General features: G+C 42.0%; 1 protein-coding gene across 1 annotated transcript in view; it reads right to left on the bottom strand.

Moving 5' to 3' along the window:
* Positions 1–6,986: 6,986 nt before the first annotated feature.
* Positions 6,987–22,571, bottom strand: part of pes (pescadillo) — an 83,270-nt gene continuing 67,685 nt past the window's right edge. The window contains exons 12-15 of the mRNA XM_060907427.1: positions 20,833–21,017; positions 20,605–20,753; positions 7,346–7,513; positions 6,987–7,132 (exon numbers count right to left, since the gene is read on the bottom strand). Of these exons, the coding sequence (XP_060763410.1) occupies positions 7,049–7,132; positions 7,346–7,513; positions 20,605–20,753; positions 20,833–21,017 (586 nt within the window). The 3' untranslated portion in view covers positions 6,987–7,048. The remainder of the gene's footprint in view (positions 7,133–7,345; positions 7,514–20,604; positions 20,754–20,832; positions 21,018–22,571) is intronic.

The raw sequence follows: 22,571 nt of genomic DNA on the forward strand, positions 1-22,571 counted from the left end.
AATTGCACTCATCACTGTGTGTTTTGTGTGTGTGTGTGTGGGGGGGGGTAAAAAGGCAAACGGAGCAGACAATGAGAGAGAGAGAGAGAGAGAGAGAGAGAGAGAAGAGGGAGGAGGACCTGGTGTCTATTCGGTAAACACACAGAGCACCATTGACAGCAGAGCGTGGAGTCCAAGCTGAGCTGAAAACTGATAGATCGGCTTGTAAGGCCACGTTAAATCCACTGAGAAATGCAGAAACCCGAAGCGCAACCATGAACAAAGCCATTCGTTCTTCCACTTCCCTTTAACTTATTTACATTTGATAGACAATTTTCAGTGAAGCATCATACAAGCCACCTGATAGTTCACCAGTAGAACACACGCACATTAGCTACCGTTCAAAAGTTTGGGGTCACCCAGACAATTTTGTGTTTTCCATGAAAAGTCACACTTTTATTTACCACCATAAGTTGTAAAACGAACAGAAAGTATAGTCGAGACGTTTTTCTGGCCATTTTGAGCATTTAATCGACCCCACAAATGTGATGCTCCAGAAACTCAATCTGCTCAAAGGAAGGTCAGTTTTATAGCTTCTCTAAAGAGCTCAACTGTTTTCAGCTGTGCTAACATGATTGTACAAGGGTTTTCTAATCATCCATTAGCCTTCTGAGGCAATGAGCAAACACATTGTACCATCAGAACACTGGAGTGATAGTTGCTGGAAATGGGCCTCTATACACCTATGGAGATATTGCACCAAAAACCAGACATTTGCAGCTAGAATAGTCATTTAGCACATTAGCAATGTATAGAGTGGATTTCTGATTAGTTTAAAGTGATCTTCATTGAAAAGAACAGTGCTTTTCTTTCAAAAATAAGGACATTTCAAAGTGACCCCAAACTTTTGAACGGTAGTGTACACGCCTGGACAAAGTATCCACCGGGTGGCCTTAAACGAGTGTCGTATAACTGTCAGAAGCATAAGGAGCTACAAACGATACAGCATATTCAAGACACGTTACATTACAGTCATTTAGCAGACGCTCTTATCCAAAGCGACGTACAGCATACCCAGAGCAGCCTGAGGAGCAGTTAGGGGTTAGGTGCCTTGCTCAAGGGAACTTCAGCCATTCCTGCCGGTCCAGGAAATCGAACCGGCGACCTTTTGGTCCTGAAGCTGCTTCTCTAACCATTATGGCTTCATCATACATTGTACACTAACAGGATAACATGAGTAACTACAATAAAATGGGTTTGCTGGAAACTGTGGTCCCATGGGGAGAGAAGATACACACCTGGATATGAAGACACAGGATTTAGTCATGGTCAGAACTTTACATGCATTGACATGAATGTCCTCTACAGTGGTTTAGAAATGGCTTCAAGAGACATTCTTGAGTGTGTAAATCCATGAGCCTTTTTCCGAGATCTGCACTGAGCTCATCAGACTTTCCCATTGTACTGTGTGTGGGTCAATCTAATGAGTGCTGCATGCCAAACAAACAAACCCTTTTTTATGTAGTCATTCATGCTCACTAACAGGAAGTTAAGAAGCCTTGGCTTGGCAAGTTAAAAGACATTTCAGAACTTGTATTTTTCTATTAAAGATGTACGTTGGACAATCATTGAAAGTCCAGTATTGCCACGACATTCATGTACGTGTATGTAAACTTCTGACCAGAACTGTACATACTTAGATGAAATGGTGTTGTAACATTGATGCATCTTGAGGTGTTTCTTAAGTAAGTTATAGAAGACTTGGGGGTGTGCTGTTATAGGAAAATTATCAAGGACAGGATGGGGTCCTACTACATCATTGGTCATTTTCCACGAACACTACATCCAGGATCTGGCGACTTGTCCAGGGTGTACCCCACCTCTCGCCCATAGTCAGCTGGGATAGGCTCCAGCTTACTCGCAACCCTGCACAGGATAAGCGGTTACGTATAATGGCTGGTTGGATGGAGGATGGGGTCATACCATATCGTTGTGCATTTTCCACTGACACTATATCCAGGATCTGGCGACTTGTCCAGGGTGTACCCCGCCTCTCGCCCATAGTCAGCTGGGATAGGCTCCAGCTTACCCGCAACCCTGCACAGGATAAGTGGTTATGGATGATGGATGGATGGACTACCCGTACACGTACATCCATGTGATTACAATTTTCTATTATTTATAAAAGGACACCCTAAATCCATACTTTGTATGGATTTAGGGTTGTATGTAATGTCATAGCAGGTCAAGTAAACAAGCTAGTTCCTAATACCAACTTTATGGTTATAGCAGCTATAAACGAGCATGCCTTCACCAGCCTCTTATCTCTTCATAAACACAAATAAGCTGACCTGAGATATCTATGACACAATTCAAAAGCAGAATCAGGCTCAAAGGTCCTTTGGTGCAAAGGTAACACTCAAGAATGGACAACTGGGTCCTAGAAGGTGGTGTACTGACAAAAACATAATGGCTAAAGCCCAGGTCCATTTGTTCGTGGCACCTGCCACCACCTGATGTGAAGCAGAGGCATCCGATAGGAATTTAGATCCTTCTCAGCTCTCTCTTTCTATTTCTACATGACCTTGATGGTAGTAGTGCCGATAACTCAAGCTTACCAAGGTTGGGTTGCATTGTTTTGAGGGACAGGCCACAATGAGAAGCAATTCAGTCTTTGAAAGGTTAAATTAGAGGTGATCCTTTGGACAGACGAAGATACCACCTGGAAGGTAAACTGACAAGCGAGTTGAGTAAGATGTCACTGGGTGAGAAAGACAGGTAGAGCTGAGTATCAATGTACAAGTGCTTAAAGAATGCATGATTGCACGACTCTTCCCAGTGCAGTAGTTTACAATGGGTAGGGGACCAAGCACAGACCCTTGAGGTACACCAGTCATTAGATGATGTGAATTGTCTCCTTGGGAGATTTTTTTTAAACAAATGCTATGCAGGCAGACCTCCTCATACTCATCTTAAAGTGGAGCTTTTGAAACCAAGAGTCATGTTGGAGCAACTTGCTGGAGTCAGTGTGGCAGCGGGGGCGTGGTCAAGCGCCGGTCTGTGACAGGAGGGCGGAGTCGGGGAAGATAAGTGGCAGAATCACTACACCTGACATCAGTTAACCTGTGTTTGTGTGTGTCTTCCCAGTGACCACGCCCTACTTAAGGAGGGAGAGCGAGAGCAGAGGAGCTCATCCCTGAACTAGACGCTGGTTGTGTGTGTCTGTTCGTGTGAAAGATTGATCACTGAAAAATGTGGCAATAAAGCCTTATTGTGAACCTGATCTCGGTCCTGCCGTCCTCTGTGCTCCACCCACGCTTAGGGAACCGTTACAGTCAGCTATAGTTGACTTCAGCAAGTTTTTCTGGCTGAAATCAACTATTTGACTTCAGCAAGATGGTCATCTTCTGTCGAACACGACTATCTTCCGACAGAAGATGCCTTCTGTCGACATGACAGAAGAACATCTGTTTGTCAGTGTAGGAGTCTCACTGGCAAGTTTCTGACCAATTGTGCAGAAATGTTAGAAGACTGGCATTTACTCATTTTTTTGGACTGTACATCTGTTTCACTCTCTATTGTTATTCCAAAGGTCAAAGGACAGCTTTCTATCACTCATAAAATATAAAGGGGGGGGGGGGGGGGGGGGGGGTTACCAAAAATACCGAAATAGAAGCAAAGGAATTACTTAAGACAGTGTGTCTGTCCATCTCTGGTTATAACCGATTCACTCTCTGCATCTCTATAACATGGAGATATGCAGAGCTAATGTTGAGCACCATGTCCATTTGCTGGGCTGAAACACTAAACTCATTGTCAGAGCAACCCCCTACACACACACTCACACACACAAAGGGCCATCACAGTGCCAGGCAGGGCAAGAGCGAGCATTGCTGGAATGCAGAAGGGGCAAACTGGGGTTAAAAAGGAAGATTTACATCTGTATGCGAGAGAGAGAAGGATACTGAACAGTAGGAAAGACATTGCTTTCCTACTGCGGGCCAAGAGGTGAACAGTGACGTTAAAACAACCCACAACGGGCACAATACAAACACTACCAATCCCACCACACACTAGAATGACTTTGAACTTCATTATAAGCAATCTACAACATAAATAAGACTGCAAACGTTTGGAAAATTAGCAGTGTATACTAAGCTGTCCCTCTGGGTGGTCCTCTTCCATTGCTCAACAGGGTAAAGGGGGTGGTGGTGGTGGTGGATGGATGTGGAGCAACAGCTGGCCCATAAGAAGTAACTGTATACCTTCAAAGTGCAGCTATACAGTAGGTGAACCTGATAAACTAGCAACCATTAATGAATCTCCTTATTTATTAAGCACTGAAATAGACACTGAGCAGCTTTACAGATTAATAATTTAATGAAACTGGCTCAGGTTGGCTCTGTATCTATGACTAATGAGGCAACGTGGAGTTTATTTCAAAACTTGAACCCAAGGCCGAATGACCAAAGTATCTTAGTTTCTGTAGCAAACGAAGAGTGAAAGTTGTACGCTTCTCAATGAAGCATGTTCTCGACTGCAGGATCTCAACCACGTATATGATGGCAGGGGAAAATGTTGAAGCTGATGGGTACTGGAGTAGAAAACAGTTACAGCTGAGCATTGTCAGATCATCACTGACGAGAGAAGCCATGAGAACGAATGATTTCCCAGTGTGGTTGTAAACAAGCTGGGCAAGCACTGATTCAGTTTTTTTGTCTTTCTTTCTTCCATTTTTCTCCCCAATTTGATCACTAATTCCCACCCATACGACAGCTAGCCAATGACCTCCATTCAAATAGCTCATGTGATGCACTCCAAGGAATGTACTATCTACCCTCTTCCACATACATGAGCGCACAGACACCCATGAACAGTCATGTTGGAGTGAGGATGCAGGACTACACCAGTCCTCCCCCCCCGAAAGCATGGCCAATTATGCTCCCTTGGTTCCCGGACCACAGATCCGTAGGCTATCACGAACACCTGCTTGCCAAATGATCAGGCGAAAGCTTTTCAGGATGCCCTCCAAGCACTGATCTTTGAAGTATACCAGACATTACCTCATACGATGTCAGCCTTTTATTGATTCCCAATTTCATAATTGAGAATCATACCAATACTTGCTTGCTATTGGATCCGATTTGGCATTTTTTTTTTTTTAAAAGTCCAGTTCATCCATCCATTTTCTACCGCTTATCCAGCTCCAGGTCACGCGGCAGCAGTCGCAGAAGTGTTGCCCAAACCTCCCTCTCCCCAGCCACCTTCTCCACCTCCTCCAGGGGGATGCCAAGGCATTGCCAGGACAGCCGAGAAATTTAATCCCTCCAGCGTGTCCTGGGTTTGCCGCAGGGTCTCCTCCCTCTTCCACATACACAAGCGTACAGACACCTACGAATGATCAATGTTGGAACGAGAGTGTAGGACTATGCCAGCCGTCCCGACCAGAAAGCATGGCCAATTTTGCTTCCTTGGTTGCTGGACCACAGATCCATGGGCCGTAATCAGGATTCGAACACCTGATTGCCAGATGATTGGATGAGTGCTTTTCAGGACGCTCTCCAAGCACTGATCTTCAAGGTATACCAGACATCACCTCATATGAGGTCAATAATGACGAGCCTGAAATACCTCCCCGGGAGGCATCCTAGACAGACACCCAAACCACCTCAGTTGCCTCCTTGTCATACAGAGGAGCAGTGGCTGTATTTTGAGCTTTTTACCCTATCTATCACCAAGGCTGAGTCCAGACACCATGTGGAAAAAGCTCGCTTCTGTCGCTTGTACCCACAATCTCGTTCTTTCGGCGATTACCCAGACCTCGTGACCACAGGTGCAGGTACGACTGTAGACTGACCGGTAAATCGATAGCTTCGCCTTATGGCTCAGCGCTCTCTTTACCATGACAGATCGACAGAGCGTCCGCCTGTCGATCTCCCGATCTCCCTCAACCCTACCCTGAGATACTCAAATTCCTCCACTTGAGGCAGCAACTTACCCCCCAACCTCGAGAGGGCACTTCAGACCAATTCAGTGAAATGTTTTTATATCATGGCAACATACCGTACTCAGAGAGCTGTCTATCTGAGATTTTGTTATTGTATTAAACATAAAAGTAGATCATTATATCTTTATGGAAAAAGGTGAGCGTTTTAGGCCAGACTAAAATGGATCTTTAATACAACGCGATGACTAAAAGGTATTTAAAATACATGAACAAAACGGATCAATTTAATACAACAGGGTCAAGAAATCTAAATAACACTGAAAACTAGTGCTGTCAAGCGATTAAAAAACATTTAATCGCGATTAATGTCGCGACTGTCATAGTTAACTCGCGATTAATCGCAATTTAATCGCACATTTTTGTCACATGAAAGAGAATTACAATGGTTTTATCAGCATAAAAAAGTGAATGGGCTTGCTCACCGTTCGAACTACGGGGGTACACGGGGGATCCGAGATCCCCTGAAACAGACATGAGATCCCTTGAAAACATGATTTGGGAAATGTTGGGGGGTCTCTAAAATATTGGCAAAATGATGTTTATTGACATAGCAATCGTGTGTAACGGGAAGCATTTGCATATCCGAAGTGAGCGCGCGATGGAGAGCCGCGCTCTGAGACAAGCGCAAGCACCCCCAAGGGAAAATAAGGGACCCCCCCGAAAATATCGGCATAGTTCGAACACTGGTTGTACCAATGTTTTTTTTTTTTTTAATTGCAGAGCATAACACGTCTTGTCACAGCCACTGCGAAGTGGGGCTGGAGCCGCCGATGGGAAAACGAAACCTAAGCCGAGCACCGTGGCTCTTCGGGGGAGGGCAGAGGACTCTGGCTGTGCGGGGCGTGGCATCATGTCACAGAGCGTTAATCTCGCGATAAAAAAATTATCGCCGTTAAAATTGAGTCAAGTTAACGCGGTAATAACGCGACATTTTTGACAGCACTACTGAAAACATATTGACAAGCCTTTTTTTTTTTGCATACAACAGACCATGAGACAGTTTCAGATAAATGGATAGAATTAGTTTTAATCATAAAAACAACATTGACTCTCATTTCCGCTCTACTGTTTCTTCAACTTCTTCTTCTTCCTGTCCGATTTGCTGGCCTCGTCCAAAGCTTTTCTCTTGGCTGTCATTTTGTTTGCCTGAAGGAGACGGAGAATGAGGTTAATGAACAGCAAAAATGCCATTGTGGAACTTGAATTCTCCAACCATTAACTTTAAAGCTTGAATGCTTTCCAAATAGACGGATTGTGTAATCATTAGTCACCTCTAGCTCAGAGTCTTCAAGTTGATTTCAATTAGAAGAATTCAATCCAGCTTAGGCAAATAAGGAGCCCGACTGGCTGACGTCTTACCTCTCGAACCTTCCTCTTCTTCCCGAACATGATCTTATCGTAAAGGTATTTCTCCTTCTTCTTCATCATCATGATGGCGAGCCTCTTCTCTTCAGCCTTCTCTTCTTGCTCCAGTCTCTGCTTGTTGTCTGGAGTCACCTTTCCAGGGGTCACCTTCACTGATAAGGCCTGCAAAAAAATTAATAAATAAAAAAGGCGCAACTGGACACCATGCCAAATCCTGGGTCTGCCAGTTTCCTCATTCTTCCTGCTGTGCAAATATAAATCTCATACTTCCAACCCTCAAATTCAAACATGTATCAGGGATCGAAACGGGAATTTGGGAGCACTGGGCCATTTGGACCAGTGCCTCTCAGAGGTACTGGTCCGAATGGAGTAGCACTGGTCCGTATTTATAATTACAAATTTCAAGCCGATTTTATGTATTTATTCATATAATACAACCATATTATACCAGGGTTCTTGCAGGATTCAGTAAGTTAAATTTTAGACCTTTTTTAGACTTTTTAAGACCATTATGAAAATTTTTTTAGACCAACACGAAGCATTACAACCTGCCCTACCCCCGCCCTTCCCAAAAAAAGACAATCGAGTTCAATTCTCAAAACAAAAAGTCATTTGTATTGGTAAACTGACTATCAGGGATACAAACTGATTGCGTGCTTATTTATGTCATATGGCAACATTAGTACAACATTAGTACATTATGTCACATAGCAACAAAAGTACAAGACAATAGAGTGATGCATACAATCTATTCAACCTTTATATGCTCCCACTTGGGCAAATTATCAATAAAAATTCAATTTTGTATCACTGCTATGCAGACGATACCCAAATTTATCTTGCTCTATCACCTAATGATTATGCCCCCCTTGAATGTCTCTACCAGTGTATCGACCAAATCAATAGCTGGATGTCACAAAATTTTCTTCAGCTGAACACAGATAAAACAGAAGTAATTCTATTTGGAAAAAAAGATGAAAGACTCAGGATTACCACTATTCTTGACACAAAAGGGATTAAAACTAAAGAAATGGTTAAAAATCTTGCCGTTTTCATTGACAGCGAGCTAAACTTTGACAGTCACATGAAAGCAATCACTAAAACGGCATTTTATCACCTAAAAAACATTTCCAAACTAAGAGGACTTATGTCAAAAAATGATCTGGAAAAACTAATACATGCCTTCATCTCTAGTAGGGTTGATTACTGCAATGGCCTTTTCACAGGCCTGCCAAAAAAGACCATCAAACGACTTCAGCTGGTTCAAAATGCAGCGGCGAGGGTTCTCACACGAACAAAAAGAACAGAGCACATTACTCCAATTCTAAGGTCCCTTCACTGGCTTCCAGTAAGCTACAGAATTGACTTTAAAGCATTGCTGCTGGTGTACAAATCTCTAAATGGTACAGGGCCCAATTACCTCTCTGATATGTTGCAGCGGCCTAACCCAATCAGATCTACCAGATCGCAGCAGAAAAATTTACTATTAAAACCTGTTGTTAAAACAAAGTGTGGTGAAGCAGCTTTTAGCTACTATGCAGTACAGCTATGGAACCAACTGCCAGAGGACATTAAAAATGCTCCTGCTGTTGGCAGCTTCAAATCTAGACTAAAGACCAAGCTGTTTTCAGATGCTTTCTGTTAAATAATTAATATTGTCTTCTTTAAATTCTTTATAATCTTTACTTCTCTGCATGTTTTAAATTTACTTTAACTTTATCCTATTTTATTCTTTATTCTGTTCTGCTGTTTTTTTTTCTCTTTTCTTTCTCATCCTATTTGAACTACTACTTCATTTTATTATTTTATTTTTACTATTGTTTAATTCTTATTTTTTATTTTCTTTTAATTTCTTTTAATTCTTTTAATTAATTGTTTTAGAAGAAAAAATTAAATTATTTTATGTAATTTTATTTCTCTATTGTTTACTGTTTTTACTTCTGTAAAGCACATTGAACTGCCATTGTGTATGAAATGTGCTATATAAATAAACTTGCCTTGCCTATACAATATCCAAGTTCCTCGGATTGACCAACCTGAAGGATTACAGCCCCCCCCCCAAAAAATGACCAAAAAATCAGTTCAATTCTCAAAAACAATGTAATTTTGTATTCCGTCTGTAAATGTCAAACTGACAATCAAGTAGGAAACATTGCCTGGAAAAGGCCGTTAATGATAGATGAGAGGTCACTGTGTGTAGAATCCAAAGTACCTCAGCTTTTGACGTCTCTGTGGACCCGAAAGTCGCCTGACTGTTATTTGGCGAATGTTGAACAGCTGGACCAGGCAGCGATGTTGGCTGGGATACTGACAAAAAGCTTGAGATCGGCTGGCAACATTGCGAGCTCGTCACAGCAATCTGATGTTTTCCAGCTTTAGCGTGGGACTCCAGAGCCTTCACGCCTAAAGTCCCCAACTAAATTATTTTCCTGCAGACTTTGCAGCGAGCCGCATACCCATCACCTGCTGCGGCTTCTAACCAGTTTCGAAATTCTTCACGTTCAAGCCAAGCTTCATTAAACTGACACTTTCCCATTTTACTCACTATTATTCGACGCGCTATCCACACTCTTCATCGCACTGCCAACACAACCGCTAACCTTCTCTGACTGCCACAGACTGCATAAACTCGGCGGGAGCTTAGAAGGTAGAACTACGGTAGGCGCAGTGGACAAACTGGACCGTTGCATACTTGCCGCGATCATCGGTGATTGAAGTTTTTCAGCAGGCAGACAACAACGCAACCGGCACATTTTTTATTAATGTTTTGCAGGCACTTCTAGGAACGGACTGAGCGGATGTAAGAATTTTAGACTTGGATAAATTAAATTTTAGACCTGGGATGAAAATATGTGTGTTTTTTTAGACATTTTAAGGCCTAAAATTTAACTTTCTGAATCTTAGACTTTTTTAGACCCTGCGGGAACCCTGTATACACGAGTGATCAATTTCAACTGTCTATAAACTTCTTCCTCAGTCATCTCATTATCATCACAATCTTCGAAACCCTCATCCAGATCATCATCATCATCATCATCTATCGGGTCATACACCACATCATGCTGCGCCTCCTCGTCATCTTCATCTTCCATCTCCTCATTCCGTCTCTCCTGGGGCTCTACATCTCCTGCCACATACTTGTTGAGCGATATCCGTTTGTTTTGATGGCTGTCAGAAATGTCAAGCCAAGGACTTTTAAACTTCGCGGGGGTCTAATCTATCTGACCAATAGCGGTTCAAGTTACATTTGTCTTCAGGGGCAGCAACGAAAATGAACGGGAAGAAACGAAACTTCGCGCAGCCATGCTGCATGTAGCGGTGTATACTGCGCACGTAAACAATATGGCGGCGCCCGCGTCTTTGCCAACTTGACAAATGTCTCACAAAATCTATTGAAATTATCATAAAAAACAGTAAAATAGACCAAGTTCTGCTTAAAATGGGTGAGAATGGTTGATAGAAACCATCGAGGCAGTGAGTAGTTTTATATAGCGTGGCGAGCCAGTCGCCCACTCGGTTGAGTACATGTTGTCACTAGTCGCCCGTACCCTTTCCAACTCGCATTGGCGAGTGGGCGACCGCCCGTTTCGATCCCTGATGTATACTGATTCTGATTTTGTTTAACGGATAAAGAACATGCATTCGGTTTTTATACTGTAAAACCACTCTCCGAAGTGTTACTTCATCCCTGTTCAGAATTTCCGTCATCCATAAAGCTGTTTGAACAAAGATAGTCCCTGTGTCCGAAATCGCTCCCTACTCACTATATAGGGCACTATATAGTGAGGACGCCATTTTGTAGTGCTGTCCGAAACCTCAGTGAGGATTATTTACATCCTATATAGTATAGTGCACTCAAAGTATCCCACAATGCATCACGAAAAGTAGTGTAAAACCGATGGTCACTAACCAAAGCAATATATCCCATCATGCACTGCGGTCGCGCTGAAAGAAATCTAATTAAAAGCCTCAAATTTGATTTAAAGGGGAACTGAAGTCATTTTTAAACTTGCTTTATTTCTTAATTAACGTGTTATTCAATTACGCTTTTATTAACCTTGTATCGTGACTCGTATTGGCATATTATATTATATTACACTTATCGGCCTTTTCAGTTTTTAGCCATGCTGAATGTAGTTCGTTTGGTCCACGGCAGGCGTCGCTTATCCGCGCGAGCTTCACGAGACTTGTGCGAGACTTCAAATGTGAAGTGTCAGCGCCGCCATTTTGAAAACTGTTTACACAGCGACCAGATCGCCACATCATTCCAATTTAGATTAATGATTTAGAATCCCACAAAGCATCACGAAAAGTAGCGTACAACCGATGGTCACTACCCAAAGCAATATATCCCATCATGCACTGCGGTCGCGCTGAAAGAAATCTAATTAAAAGCCTCAAATTTGATTGAATAAAAGGCAGCGGCAAAGAAGCAAAAGTATTCAGCCGTGATTTAAAAGAACTGAAAGCTGCAGCTACTCTGTACTGATTAATGTTGGAAATGCGCTCAGTATAATACGGATTTATCACAAAAACACATGCACGTATTTATTATTTTGAAAACCCACCAGCCGACTGATCTGGCACGTTTTAATTGTGCAACAGTAATGACATAAATACCAGCGTGACGGAGTCATGTCCGAATGCATTTTTTTCATTTTACCAATGAGCTCACTTATATAGTCCTCTATACAGTAATTCCCTCTATATGGAGCAGGGAGTAATGAACAAGTGAGCGATTTCGGACACAGGGAACGTTTGGAGTTTTGATGAGGTGACCATTAAATAGGACAGGACCCAATAACAAGCAAGTCTTCTTCACTTGTAGCTTTATCTCACCAGGATACTGCACATTTGTACACGAGACCGTCAATGACGGCGTAGCTCTCTCCGGCCCCGTCTAGTCCAGAAGGAACGATCTGAAGTGGGCCATCTTGCGCAATAAATGTTGCAAGCTCTATCCACCCTAGGAATACCGACCTATTTGCCAGAAAGAATCCAAAATGGTGAGGAACTGACCGAGAAGAAGCGATTTTTGTTGCACTGCTCAAAGGCTTAATTAGTCCATAACTTCATTAATAATTGTAATTAAGCAAATCTGGGTAGAAGTTCTATGCACCGTAGGTACGCCTACCTTCATGGCAGAAAGAATCAAAATCAGTGAAGAACTGAGGGAGAAGAAGTGATGTGTGTAGAAACTGCTCGTTAGGGATTGATTAATTACTCCATATCTTCATTATTACTTGTAATTATGCAAATTTGGGTAGAAGCCATATGCACCCCAGGCAGACCTACCTTCCTACCAAAAAGAATAAAAATCAGTGAAGGACTGACAGAGAAGAAGCGATTTTCGTGAAATGTGGACGACAGACAACACACGATGGTGTAAACTCATCACCTGTCGGCTGGATGAGCGAACACAAGAACTGCTGCTACGATCATAAAGACTGTCCTGTGCTCATCCCAGGCCTCAGAATATACTCCTAGCTAGTGAACATCCTTCCAACACAATCGGTACTGTCTGACTCTCCAGTGTCGCCCACAAGAGGATGGGTTTTCTTTTGAGCCTGGTTCCTCGCCATGTCTTGTCAGAACACATTTCTTTACCACGGTCACCTCCGGCTTTTTCATTAGCGATCCAAATCTAAATCCGGATCAGGCTTTCGTCTAAACCGGGGAACAGGGGTGCTGCGCCCTCTTACTCTCGGCGTGCGCTCCCTTACCGAAATGCCGATTGAACCCCAAGTCACACTTAAGGCCTCTGCATGCTCTTGCGACAAGGCTTTCGCAGATAGCTTTTCGCAGACAGTTGTAATTTATCGTTGAGCGGGGAGTAATAGGCGTGCGCGATGTTATTCACCGGCACAACGCAAGGGGGCGCGAAGTCGCTAGGAGTAGTTGGTCGGTGTGGTTAGTGGAGTGTTTATCCTCCGGTTACTTATAATGACTAGAACTTTTTTTTTTAATTTTTATAATGACTAGAACTGGATTTGTATAGATGTACGCACTTCTTCACTTTCTCAATCAACCGCTCTTCGTGCTGCTCCATCTTCGCTCGTGTTTTTAAAAATGCCGGTCGTGAAAACAAACCAAACCGGGGAAGTAGGGAAGCGGAAGTGCGTGTACAGCGGATGTAGAGTGGACCAATCAGAGCCCTCTTGTCTGCGACGCTGTCTGCAGTGGTCACAATTTTTGGGAGGTGCGCGCAGAGCGTCTGCGAAGGTGGGGGGGCTACGCAGACACTGTCTGCGACGCTATCTGCGAGGACTGGGTTGTCAGCATAAATTGGCCTTTAGGCTATGCACTTATATGCTACTGCACAACATGCAATCTTTCTCAAAACGATCTTTTCTCCGTGAAAACATCCCAGCAACACCACGTGACGATGTGTCTGATCATCAAATACGTTATAATTACTCCAAAAATATTCCAATCATAGTAGATACACCGCCAGACGGTGCAAAAACAATCCGAATTGGCGTTTTCCAGACTGAGGCGCCATGTGGTTTAATACTTGTCGCGGCTGCTCTCGCGAGATTTGACATGGGTTCCATATAAGGTCAGCTGACCTGTAGAGCGAGATTTCTCGAGACTGAATGACCTTTCACCCACCGGCGCGGGAGCTTTTGACAGAAGTAGTTCGCGAGTTGTTTTTGTTGACACTTGGGCATTTAAAGATATCATCCCGCGGCACGAAACGGAAGAAATCCAAAGACTGTCCGGGGCAGAAGAAGATTACTTCTTTCTTTTTCAGTGTTGACAGACAATTTGTTACAATTTCCCTCTCAGATAGCCTCAGGATGTCCCATTGGAGCCTCAATTTTTTCAAAGGCTTCGCACGGCGGAGGGGGGGGACGGACAACGGGCACCCCCCCCGCTTCGCTCCCTCGCCATGGTGAGCGCCCTCATACTAAATTTTTCGAGAAAAAACCCTGCGGATTTTGGTGAAGCAGCTTCCCGATGATGTCTATACGCAAATAAAAAACTGAAATGAAGTAAATCAGAATCAACTCGATCACAACTGAAAACAGATGGTTAGGGATGCTCATCCACACAGAACTAAAACCTACTTTACTTGCTTGTTTTGTTTTTTAAACTCGTTTTAGCATTAGTGCAAAGTTTTCCAGTGCTCTATAACGAAGCTCCTGCTCAGTCCCAAACTTGCTCGCTCGCTCACTCACTCCTTCACCCGAGCTAATTAACTCACTTTTACATCCAACACTCACCAAAAGGGCGAATGTTTAACCTAAGAAGCCTAATATGTATACAGCTCATTTGCACAGTCGCTGAGGTGTGGACGCCAGAACTGACCGCCTGTGACAGATTAATGGCTCCTGAAATCACCACGAGAGCATATTTAAGAACAGGACAAGCAAATCTGAAAATCGGCCTTGTACCTTCACCTTCAGGCACGAAGCCATGGCTCCAGGAGCATTCCTCAGAATCATTCCAGTGCTCAGGATTTAAAACCAGCCATTACACGACATCAAACTGCAGTTCACCCAACATCTCTGATTGATTAAAGGAGAACTGAAGTCATTTTTAAACTTGCTTTATTTCCTAATTAAAGTGCCATTCCACCATTGGATGTATTCTTTGGCATAAAATACAATATATTTTATGACAACATGACTGGACAGAGAAATCTTTTAGCTTCAAAATGATATATCAAACATAATTTTTTAACAATGACAAGTATATTAATTTTGCGACCAAAGTCACCTACCCTTTTAATTTCCGCGCGGTAGTGAAACGTGATGTCATCGGCAGGTTCCCCTTCTTGTGTACCACGTGTCGGTCTATTTTTAGACCAGGAAACCCCCAAAGTGAGAGAGTCATTTCTCCTCGTATATGGGGGCCAAAAAAATTGCAAAAAATTTAGAGTTAATCTTTCAGTTAGCTAGATTTATTGGTATTAGCTAGATTTATTGGTATTATTTTTATCGCGTTCTATCCGTCATTGCTGATAATATGTGCCACGTCACACAGTACACAAGAAGGGGAACCTGCCGATGACATCATGCGCGGAAATTAAAAGGGTAGGTGACTTTGGTTGCAAAATTAATATATTTGTCGTTGTCAAAAAATTATGTTTGATATATCATTTTGAAGCTAAAAGATTTCTCTGTCTAGTGATACCATTTATATATGTTGTCAAAATATATTGTATTTTATGCCAAAGAATACATCCAATGGTGGAATGGCACTTTAACGTGGTATTCAATTACGTTTTTGGTTTGAGTAACCTTATATCGTGACTCGTATTGGCAATTAAATATTATACTTATCGGCCTATTCGGTTTTTAGCCGTGTTGAATTTAGTTTGTTTGGTGCCGCCATTTTGACAGCTGTTTTCCAAACGAAGTATTGCACAAAAACGAGTTTAAATGATGATTACTGCCTACTTTTTTCAAACTTTCCTGATTGCTATCAAAACAAACAAAACTTCCGGCTTGATTACGTCAGCATTCGAAAGAGGGCGTGCGCGTCTTTTAACGACGTTGGCAGATGTTGGTCACTTTGATTTCCGCTGTACGTTTTACTTCCGTCCTACGACGTCTCGCACAGGTCTCGACGAATCTCGTTTACGGCCGTCGCTTTGCCATATGGACTGATATATTACAGAGCGTATTTCAAACACTCATAACTTGCTATAGCAGCGACAAAATAGCGATCAAAACTGCGTTCCGATATTTAATAAAATGAGATATATAGAATTTTTATAATAAAAAAATGTGCCTTCAGTTCTCCTTTAATACGAAGCAGAGGGACTCATTTCGTATCAGTATGGACGAGGCCAAAATAAACCCATCACAGTATGAAAAAATGTTATCAAATGTTATCTATCCCTATGCCACACTATATTTCTGAGACTGTAATGACCATAATAAGCATGCTATATTTCTCTCTTTGTAGTTTTACTGCTTTAAGGCCCGGTGTCTCGCAATACCGATAACTACAAATAAATAAAGCGGGAAAATATTATATACATCTTGCCCTCCACAATTATTGGCACCCCTGGTTAAGATGTGTTAAAAGCCTTAAAATAATTCAATTTTTATTGCAGAAGCATAATCTCATACTGAAAATTGTAGAAAAATGCAACCCTTAACTCGAGTGAATTTAAAAAATGAATTAAAAATCCCTGACTAAGAAATAATTATTTTTCATAAAATCACCTGTTCCACAATTATTGGCACCCATAACAATTCCTAGGAAATAAATGTAATTGAAGCATTTTTGTCATTTCTACTGTAGTTTATAAAGTTGATCAGAGTATCTAGGAACCTTTAATTAGTAATTCATCACATCCTGTTTCCCTGGGGTATAAATATGATGTGACACAGAGGCCTAGTTCTCTTATCCACTCTTCAACACGGGAAAGACAAGAGAACACACCATTCAAGTAAGGCAGATGTGTGTCGACCTTCATAAGTCAGGCAATGGCTACAAGAAAATAGCCGCTCGCCTTCACCTGCCCATATCTACAGTCAGAGGAATCATCAAGACGTTTTAAACAACTGGAACAGTGGCAAACAAGCCTGGACGAGGATGCAAGTTTATCTTGCCACCACGCACAGTGAGGAGGATGGTAAGAGAAGTAAAAAGTTCTCCAAAGCTCACTGTTAGAGAATTGCATCAAAGAGGAGCATCTTGGGGTCACAAAGTCTCCATAACAACCATCAGGCGCTATCTACATGCCAACAAGCTGTTTGGGAGGCATGCACGGAAAAAGCCTTTTCTCACTTACAAGCATAAACCTCTGGAGTTCGCTAAGCGGTACTGGGACTTCAACTGGAACCGTGTGCTTTGGTCAGATGAGCCCAAGATAGAGCTTTTTGGCAACAAACACCTTAATACATCACAAAAGATGAGTATGCGGAAAAGCACCTCATGCCCACTGTGAAGTATGGGGGAGGATCGGTGATGCTGTGGGCCTGTTTTTCTTCCAAAGGCCCCGGGAACCTTGTTAGGGTGCAGGGCATCATGAACTCTTTGAAATACTAGGACGTTTTAAATCAAAATCTGGTGGCCTCTGCCTGAAAGCTGAAGATGGGTCATCGCTGGGTCTTTCAGCAAGATAACGACCCTAAACATGTGGCCAAATCTACACAAAAATGGTTCACCAGGCACAAAATCAAGCTCCTCCCATGGCCATCTCAGTCCCCAGACCTCAACCCAATTGAAAACCTGCGGGGTGAGCTGAAGAGGAGAGTGCATAGGAGAGGACCCGGGACTAAGGACGATTTACAGAGATTGTGCAAAGAGGAATGGTCGAATATTCCTCTCTCTGTATTCTCCCATCTTGTGAAATGTTATAGGAGAAGATTAAGCGCTGTCTTGTTGGCAAAAGGGGGTTGTACAAAGTATTAACATCAGGGGTGCCAATAATTGTGGCACACATGATTTCATGTAAAAGAATTATTTCTTAATGTGGGATTTTTTTCCCCGCTGAATAAATGCACTTGAATTAAAGATAGGATTTTTCTCTTTGTCCTATATTATTAAAAAAAAAAATTATTAGAAGCCTAAGAACATTATCTTAACGAGGGGTGCCAATAATTGTAGAGGGTGCTGTATATAATACAATGTGATTATTTTCTGTGAAATATAAATAGTAAATTAATAATAAAATAAACATAGAAATGCATGCAAGATATTTTAATTATGAACTTCGGCAGTCCAGACATTTAATCGTTTTAGACTTCTTAATATTTTTATCCGTGATGCATCATCTGTATGAATCGGTAAGCAGTCTGTAATATACTGAAACGTCCGTGACCAATCCGTAAATTATTAGCACCGGTGATGCATCCGTATTAAAATCTGTAGCCACTCTGTATTTTGTATCCTTTATTATTATATTTCCGTAATCCGTGACTTATCCGTATTATACCAGCCACTGGAGTGCATACACGGGTTGTTTTGAAGTCCAAGCTGCACAGTACGACCCGGAATAATGTGCTACTACTTGGAAAAAACTTCCATGACTATTCCTAAGTTGCATGCGTTTATTTCCCTGAGTGTCAGGACCAAGCGGTATTATAGTCGGGGTTATAGTTGTCGTGTTTCTGCTCAAGACTGGAACTAAATTTAGGCAGAGGGACAGTTATAGGTATCGGTGTTGGGGGACCGGGCCCTTACAAAGTGAACTTGCTGCTGCTTTAAGAGACACGATGCTTGTTTGCACTCTTGCTTGCAAATAAAAAAAAAAAAAAAAAAACCAAACAAACGCAGCTGCCATGCAAGTCTGATAAAACCAGTGAACCTAGGACTCTTGACACATCACATGATTACTCTATTTGTAGACTTTTATTGCTTGTAAACACTGACGGAGACTCGGGTTCCATCCCACTGTACACTGGGGTCATGACGGTTCTGGCAAACCTTTATGAGTCACATAATCCTCGTTCATAACTAGTTTATACTGTATAAGACGACGGCATTCACACTACGCTTTTTGTCCTTTTCAGAAATTTACATACAACCCCGATTCCAAAAAAGTTGGGACAAAGTACAAATTGTAAATAAAAATGGAATGCAACAATTTACAAATCTCAAAAACTGATATTGTATTCACAATAGAACATAGACAGCATATCAAATGTCGAAAGTGAGACATTTTGAAATTTCATGCCAAATATTGGCTCATTTGTAATTTCATGACAGCAACACATCTCAAAAAAGTTGGGACAGGGGCAATAAGAGGCTGGAAAAGTTAAAGGTACAAAAAAGGAACAGCTGGAGGACCAAATTGCAACTCATTAGGTCAATTGGCAATAGGTCATTAACATGACTGGGTATAAAAAGAGCATCTTGGAGTGGCAGCGGCTCTCAGAAGTAAAGATGGGAAGAGGATCACCAATCCCCCTAATTCTGCGCCGACAAATAGTGGAGCAATATCAGAAAGGAGTTCGACAGTGTAAAATTGCAAAGAGTTTGAACATATCATCATCTACAGTGCATAATATCATCAAAAGATTCAGAGAATCTGGAAGAATCTCTGTGCGTAAGGGTCAAGGCCGGAAAACCATACTGGGTGTCCGTGATCTTCGGGCCCTTAGACGGCACTGCATCGCATACAGGCATGCTTCTGTATTGGAAATCACAAAATGGGCTCAGGAATATTTCCAGAGAACATTATCTGTGAACACAATTCACCGTGCCATCCGCCGATGCCAGCTAAAACTCTATAGTTCAAAGAAGAAGCCGTATCTAAACATGATCCAGAAGCGCAGACGTCTTCTCTGGGCCAAGGCTCATTTAAAATGGACTGTGGCAAAGTGGGAAACTGTTCTGTGGTCAGACGAATCAAAATGTGAAGTTCTTTATGGAAATCAGGGACGCCGTGTCATTCGGACTAAAGAGGAGAAGGACGACCCGAGTTGTTATCAGCGCTCAGTTCAGAAGCCTGCATCTCTGATGGTATGGGGTTGCATTAGTGCGTGTGGCATGGGCAGCTTACACATCTGGAAAGACACCATCAATGCTGAAAGGTATATCCAGGTTCTAGAGCAACATATGCTCCCATCCAGACGACGTCTCTTTCAGGGAAGACCTTGCATTTTCCAACATGACAATGCCAAACCACATACTGCATCAATTACAGCATCATGGCTGCGTAGAAGAAGGGTCCGGGTACTGAACTGGCCAGCCTGCAGTCCAGATCTTTCACCCGTAGAAAACATTTGGCGCATCATAAAACGGAAGATACGACAAAAAAGACCTAAGACAGTTGAGTAACTAGAATCCTACATTAGACAAGAATGGGTTAACATTCCTATCCCTAAACTTGAGCAACTTGTCTCCTCAGTCCCCAGACGTTTACAGACTGTTGTATAGAGAAAAGGGGATGTCTCACAGTGGGAAACATGGCCTTGTCCCAACTTTGAGATGTGTTGTTGTCATGAAATTTAAAAATCACCTAATTTTTCTCTTTAAATGATACATTTTCTCAGTTTAAACATTTGATATGTCATCTATGTTCGATTCTGAATAAAATATGGAATTTTGAAACTTCCACATCATGGCATTCCGTTTTTATTTACAATTTGTACTTTGTCCCAACTTTTTTGGAATCGGGGTTGTACATCTTTTCACTAGCAAGACAAATTTTTCACCAGCACCTCGTCCTTCATGTTTTTCCTCTATTTGCATACAAGGATATGATTGGTGTGTTGAGTTTATGATGTAATAACAACATCAGCAGCATTTTAAACTTTCATCAATGACAACTTTTCATCTCCTCTTACCTTGCCCTGGGTTCTCTTCTGTTCCATATCTTTGAGTTTAGCCTCTTGTTCAGCCTCTTCCTCCTCCAGCTCTTCTTCTTCTTCTTCTTCATCCTCATCCTCAGCATCTTCCTCTTCGTCCTCGTCTTCTTCCTCTTCCTCATCCTCCTCTGTGATTGGACAGAAGATGACACTGGTCCATCAGAGAACCCAAAAACAAAAGAGAAAAATCCATTTCCGAACACTCACCAGGTTTCTCTCCTCTCTGGAGAGCCAAGAGTTTCTGCCTCTCCGGAGGAACGTAATCGCCCTCCTTTTCCTCTACGAAGGGTGACAGGTGAGGAGGAAGTGTGACGCCCAGGAAGTAATCCTCCACCGGAAGGAGCATCTTAGCGTTCACACAGTCGTACACCCACTGAGGCTGAACGTAGTACCTGCAGAATCACGATCATGATGAGGACAGAACAAATAACTGCTTTTCGTTTTCAGCTAGAATAATATCAGACGCTCAGATTTCTGCTTGCTTTGTTTACACTCTCTCTCCTGATTGGCTCCTGACTGTCAGGCTTCTTTCATCCTTAAAGTTGGGGCGTGATGTTTAACGCATCCGATTTGGCGGATGAGATACACAGACAAAACTTCTGGATGGTAGAAACAAACTGATAAAAAGCCATGACGAATGGAGCGTGAACAGGATATTCAAATATATTCTATCCACATTCCCTGGATATGAGCAATCGTGTCCTCTGATTGGATATTCTACTACTAGGATATCAGCTCATATACCGTGAGTAGAGAAAAACAAAATGGCGGAGCGTGTTGCTGAACCAACCGAGGACGAAATAAAAACTCTACTCGAAAACAAAACCCCCCCAAAAATACTGACTAAATAAATAAATAACCAACAATATGGAATAAAAGCACTTGATGGTAAGAACGCATCTTTTTGTATCTTACAAGAATCACCATCATCATCATCATCACATTTTTCACAAACTGTTCCTGTCATTTCGCTGCCGGTTGGTTTACATTCTTCATCTTTAAGCATTAAAATTTGTTTAATTTTTTTAGACCAGTTCAAAAGCTCAAAGAAGTTTGAAAATTGCCGAACTGAAACGTCCAAGGAAGAATTAAATAAACGTCTAAAGCTATTCTATACCTCGGCACGACGGCACTTTCTACAAAAAACAAAAACACTAAAGTCAATTCGTGCAGCCATCGACAGGTTTTTAAAGGAGAACTGAAAGCAAATTTTTTAATTATCAAAATTCTATTTATCTAAATTGTATTAAATATCGGAATGCATTTTTGATCGCTATTTTGTCGCTGCTATAGCAAGTTATGAGTGTTTGAAATATGCTCTGTAATACATCAGTCTGTATGTCGAAGCGATGGCCGTAAACGAGATTCGTTGAGACCTGTGCGAGACATCGTACGACGGAAGTAAAACGTACAGCGGAAATCAAAGCGACCGACATCTGCCAACGTCCTCAAAAGACGCGCGCTCTCTTTCGAATGCTGACGAAATCAAGCCGGAAGTTTTGTTTGTTTTGATAGCGATCAGGAAAGTTTGAAAAAAGTCGGCAGTAATCGTCATTTAAACTCGTTTTTGTGCAATACTTCGTTTGGAAAACAGTTTTCAAAACGTCAGCACTGACACCTGGCTGACACTTGACGTTTCGAAGTCTCGCACAAGTCTCGTGAAGATCGCGCGGATAAGCGACGCCTGCCGTGGACCAAACGAACCAAATTCAACACGGCTAAAAACCGAATAGGCCGATAAGTATAATATTTAATTGCAATTAGTTGCCAATACGAGTCACGATATAAGGTTACTAAAACTGAAAACATAACTGAATAACACGTTAATTAAGAAATAAAGCAAGTTTAAAAATGACTTCAGTTCTCCTTTAAGAAGTCCGCCTAAGCAGAAATGATTTTGTCGGACGTTTTGTATAAAGTTTTTATTTATCGAATTTGCAAAAAAA

The sequence above is a fragment of the Neoarius graeffei genome, chromosome 24, assembly GCF_027579695.1.
Source record: "Neoarius graeffei isolate fNeoGra1 chromosome 24, fNeoGra1.pri, whole genome shotgun sequence".
Taxonomy (NCBI): Eukaryota; Metazoa; Chordata; class Actinopteri; order Siluriformes; family Ariidae; genus Neoarius; species Neoarius graeffei.